Source organism: Gossypium raimondii, chromosome 13 (assembly GCF_025698545.1).
Source record: "Gossypium raimondii isolate GPD5lz chromosome 13, ASM2569854v1, whole genome shotgun sequence".
NCBI lineage: Eukaryota > Viridiplantae > Streptophyta > Magnoliopsida > Malvales > Malvaceae > Gossypium > Gossypium raimondii.
The window spans coordinates 5,323,286-5,328,875 of record NC_068577.1 but is presented as its reverse complement, the minus strand read 5'-3'; the positions used below and the strand labels follow the sequence as shown (position 1 = coordinate 5,328,875).

Genomic DNA, 5,590 nt, shown 5'->3' with positions numbered 1-5,590 from the left:
AGCGAGCGTCGAGATTACTTATCTAACGTAATCTCTGCTCTAGTAGCTGAAAAACTGGTTAGGAAAGGGTGTGAAGCATATCTGGCTTACGTAAGTATTTCAGCTTCTGGGGACTCTTCTGTTGAGAACATCAGAATAGTGAAGAAATTTCTGGATATTTTTCCCGAGGAGTTACTGATTTTACCTCCGAATCGGGAAGTTGAGTTCGACATTGAGCTTCTATCGGTTACAGATCCGGTGTCCATCACTCATTATTGAATGGCACTGAAGGAGATTGCTTAAGGCACAGCTTCAAAAGCTTCTGGATCGTGGGTTCATTCATCCTTGTATATCTCTATGTGTGGCACCGATTTTGTTTGTAAAGAAAAAAAGAAGACACCATGAGGATGTGCATTGATTACTGACAGTTGAATAAGTTAACTATGAAGAATAAGTACCCACTTTCGAGGATCAGTTTGATCAGTTTCGTGGGGTTTCAGTATTCTTGAAGATAAATACCCGTTTCAGGTATCATCAGCTTAGGTTTAAGGAAGCTGATATTTTTAAGACGGCTTTTAAGACTCATTATGGGCACTATGAGTTCCTAGTCATGCCCTTTGGTTTGACGAATGCTCTAATTGCATTCATGGATTTGATGAGCTGGGTTTTTTAGCTGTATTTAGATTAATTTATCGTAAACTTCATCGATGATATTCTGGTGTAATCTAAAATCGAGCATGAGCATGATGAGCATCTTAGAGTAGTTCTCTAGATACTCCGAGAGAAACAGCTCTATGCTAAGTTGAGCAAGTGTGAATTTTTGTTAAGAGAAGTAACGTTTCTGGGGCACGTGATTTCTACTGAAACGATTCGAGTTGATCCTAGAAAGATTGATGTTGTACTTGATTGGAAACATCCTAAGAATGTTTTTGAGATCAGCAGTTTTTTGGGTCTTATGAGTTATTATCAGAGGTTTGTTGAGGGGTTCTCGTTGATTGCAGCTCCTCTGACTAAGATTCTATGCAAGAATGTTCCTTTTTTCTGGACTAATGTACAACAATAGAGCTTTAAGAAGCTGAAGTCTATTCTAACTCAAGCTTCTATTCTGATACAACCTGAAACTGATAAGGAGTTTTTGGTTTATAGTGATGCGTCGCATGTTGGGTTGGGATGTGTTCTGATGCAAGATGGTAAGGTTGTGGCTTATGCATCTCGATAGCTTAAGTCACACAGGGAAATTATTCGATGCATGATCTTAAGTTGGCTGTCGTGGTTTTTGCCCTGAAAATTTGGAGGCACTATCTGTATTGTGAGAGGTCATCATCTACACCGATCACAAGAGCCTGAAGTACCTCATTACTTAAAAAGAGTTGAACCTTAGGCAGCGTAGATGGATTGACTACTCAAGGATTACGACTGCATGATAGAATATCATCCCAGTAAGGCCAATGTGGTGGCCGATGCTCTTAGTCATAGAGTAACGTCTGATTTATGGGCGATGTTTGCTCGTCTTAGTTTGTTTGATGATGGGAGTTTGCTAGCTGAGTTGCAAGTTAAGCCGACATGGATTGATTAGATTCGGGATAAGCAATTGAGGGATGATTATTTGATTCTGTGTTTTCGTCAAGTAGAAAGTGGTAGTGCGTCTAACTTTGGGCTGAATAGTGATGGGGTTCTTTGTTTTCGAGGACGGGTTTATGTATCGAACGACTCCAATTTGAGATAGTCTATTATGAGGGAAGCGTATAATAGCCCTTATGCTATGCATCCCGATGGAAATAAGATGTATCGGGATCTTTGTGAACTATATTAGTGACCGGGTTTGAAACGAGAGGTAACATATTTTGTTTCTCGTTGTCTGACGTACCAACAAGTTAAGGCTGAGCACCAGTTGCTTTCGGGTTTGCTTCAACTCGTTAAGATTCCCTTATGGAAATGGAAACGTGTGACTATGGACTTTAACACCTACTAAGAATGATTCAGTTTGGGTCGTCGTGGATCAATTGACCAAGTCTGCCCATTTCATTCCGGTTCGAACGGATTATTCACTACAGAAGTTGGCTCAGCTCTACATTTCTGAGATTGTGAGACTTTTTGGGGTTCCAATTTCGATAATTTCTGATAGGGATCCTCATTTCACTTTTCGATTTGGGAAAAAACTTCATGAGGCTTTGGATTTGAGATTGGACTTCAATACTGCGTTCCATCCTTAGACCGATGGTCAATCTGAGAGGTGATTTGGAACCCGCGGCATTTGAAATGGGAGGTTTCGCGGTAAAACTTCGAAATTTAGCATTCTAATCACTTGTTTGATTGATGGTCGAGAATTGAAATCAGGGTGAGCCCAGCTTAACCCCACAATCATCAACCGTTCCATTTGTTGCCGGTTGAACTTTCCCTCTAGTCGTGGATCAGCTGCTTCAATGTGCTTCGCTTTTGCATACAACCCCCAAAGCCACTCCACTATGTTTATTTCATTCCTATTTGCATTTGCCACTATAGGCCTTCTTCCACAAGCAATCTCCAGAGCAACGATCCCAAAACTGTAAACATCTGTTTCTTGGCTAGCCGTGCCCGATGAAACATACTCTGGAGCCATATACCCTAACGTCCCCCCGAATTTCGTGCTTTGCGGTGCTTTCTCATGGGACACAATCCTAGCCAACCCGAAATCTCCAAGTTTAGCATTGAAATTTGAATCCAACAATACATTGCTTGCCTTTATATCCCTATGTAACACACATGATTTGCATTCGAAATGCAAGTAATGCAACGAAGAGGCTAGTCCTTGGGCAATATCATACCTTACTCTCCATTCTAACGGCCTTTCTCCGTCGAAAAGATGGGAATCTAAGCTGCCATTCAACATGAACTCATAAACAAGGAGTAATTCCTTCTTTTCATGACACCAACCAATTAGTTGCACCAAGTTCTTATGCCTCAATTGGCTAGTGATCCTTACCTCAGAAGCATACTCCTTTATGCCTTGGCTAGATATCGTTGATATCCTCTTAATTGCTACCTCAGAGTCCGAATCCTTCAAAAATCCTCTATAAACTGCACCGAATCCTCCCTCTCCTATTTTCCGTCGCTCTGCGAAGTTATTAGTCGCTTCAATCAGTTCAGCAAATGTTCTTTTATTGGCTCCTCTAACCCTTTCGAACTCCTTGTCCATGGACCTAATTTCATATACTTCATTTTTTTCTCTCCTCTTCTTCTTCTTCAGAAAAAGAAAGATCAAGCATATCCCAAAAAGCAATATGAAGGAACCAATAACAACAAATCCCACCTTCATTATGGTATTGAATTTAATATTACCTTTTTGATTCCCAGGAATCTGCAAATGTGAACTGAAATACCATGAATGAATGGTGTTCAACTCGTAGTAAATCCCCGTCGCAGATGCAAAGCCGAAAGTTACCCATTCTGACAAGTAATCCCTCAGATCAAGTTCATACTGCAGGCTTTGTTGGATGGTGGTATTATCTTCTCCAAACCCTGTAAAGGAAACCTGCAAAATTTTCGAACTCGCATTGTAACTGATCCAAACATCAATTATTTCCCCATCCAGACCACCGCTGTACCATTCGATGGTCTTATTCGAAACTACAGAGTTGATATCGATGCCAACGTGATTATTTTCGGGGTCCCAATCATTATGATAAGTATCGAATTCCACGGCAACGAAGGGGTTTTCAGTGGAGTTGAATAAGAGAGTCCCTGTTGCAAGACCGATCCCGCTTCCGTCGGGTGCATCAGGAACATGGTATTCAAGGGAAGCGACGAAAAAGGCAAGCCCGTCAGCTGGGGTTATATTGGTTTGAGCTTGGATGGAAAAGGTGAAATGGGTGGTGAAACCGGCAAGTTTCCCAGTGTATTTGTCCCAAAGATGCATTGGCTCGGCATATATGGCATGGCCACTCCTCCAAACCTCGAGATTGGTTAGTTGGATCGTTGAATTTATTGGACGAGCGTCACCTTTGTATCTTATATTGTCATTGCTAGTATCAAAGCTGGTGAAGTTGAAGGATTGTGAAGCTGCCCAAGGCAATATCAACATTAAAAACAAGATTCTAACATCCATGATCCAAGAAATGATAAAGCAAAACTGCATTGTAGGAGGGATTATTTAACGACTTAGTAGCAGCATAGTTAATATCGTCACAAATTATAGTTTATGATTATTTACATGCAAAAGCCAAGCCCATCTCTTCCCTTATCACTTAACTAATAGAAAAACACATTTATTACATTGCTTTCATCCTATTCAAATTTTGGTTTATTGCCGAAGGTTAAGTGACGCATTAGCATTTTTCAATAGTTTAATACTATATCAATATTTTCATCCTAAAAAAATCAAATCTAAATAAAAATATTAAAACTCAATATAAAATTACTGATGTGACATTAAATTATTGAAAATGAATAATATTCTTGTTTTCATACAATCTTTTCTTTAATTCATATTCCAACCTTAATTTTATTTTAAAAAATACCTCTTCCAATCATCCATATTTATGATTAAGCAAAGGCAGGTTTTTATATTATTATTGTCATTTTCATTGTGTTAATACACGAAGAGGTTATGGCATCTTCAGAGATGGTGATAAGGGGTCCTTAGTCTAGGGTTTTTCTTATCCTTGTCTCTCCCATTTGAGTCCCAGACTGTATAAGGCATGGTAAGGTGGACTTAGCAGAGAACGAAGCCTTTCAGGATTGGATGCAAATGTCCGTGGACAGTGTCCACTTCATGTGAGAAGATATTATCAATGATCTTGTCGAGCCAACGGTTCCATGGTTGTAAAGTCAGTGCAAGAAGATTGATGACTGCGAGGTGCTTGACAAGAAACCAGATGATAAGATATAACATTGTCATTGTCATCATTATTGCTTTTGTTTTTGTTCTCGTATTTCTTATTGTTTTAGTTTCATCGTCGTTGTCACCTCATGAAATTTTATTTTTTTCCTCAGCTTTTCATCTTTTCAAATATCCACAGTACCAAATAAATGAAGACAAATCCTTTTTGTGTATTAGTTTTTTAGGTGGCGTACGTTATATGCGATATATACGTATAACTTTTGTCATTATTTGATATTTTTACTTTATTAAATAATCTAAATATGTAAACTATTCTAATAATAAAAGAACTTAAGTAGTAATTAAGATAATTGTGTAAGATTAAATATTTGTACGAGATAAATCTTAAAATTATACATGAACTTTGATATAATTTGTAATAATATAGATTTCGATTTTGTGTAATTTTATACATAAAATTTTGATTTGATCCAATTCTCTAAATTTCTAATATAATTATTGATATAACATCATTTTATGTTTGTATATTACATACACAAATATTTATATTAATTAGTATAAAAATAAATTGATGTATTTATTTCTTTAAATGTGTATGATTGAATCAAAATTAAAGTTTTTGTATATATTTAAAATGCAATCAAAGTTTTATGTGTATAGTAATCAAAATTCATGTATCAAATTGCACATTAAATCAAATTTTTATATAATTTTAAAATTTAACCCAAATTGTATTTGTACAAAGTTTAAAAGATAGATATGTTGCAAATCCACCCTTTACTTATCAATATT

General features: G+C 37.3%; 1 protein-coding gene across 1 annotated transcript; it reads right to left on the bottom strand.

The window, feature by feature from the left end:
• Nucleotides 1-2,200: 2,200 nt before the first annotated feature.
• Nucleotides 2,201-4,063, bottom strand: LOC105781311 (L-type lectin-domain containing receptor kinase IX.1). The gene has a single exon (XM_012605846.2). The coding sequence runs from the start codon at nt 4,061-4,063 to the stop codon at nt 2,201-2,203; it is 1,863 nt and encodes a 620-aa protein (XP_012461300.1).
• Between the last annotated feature and the right edge of the window lie 1,527 nt (nt 4,064-5,590).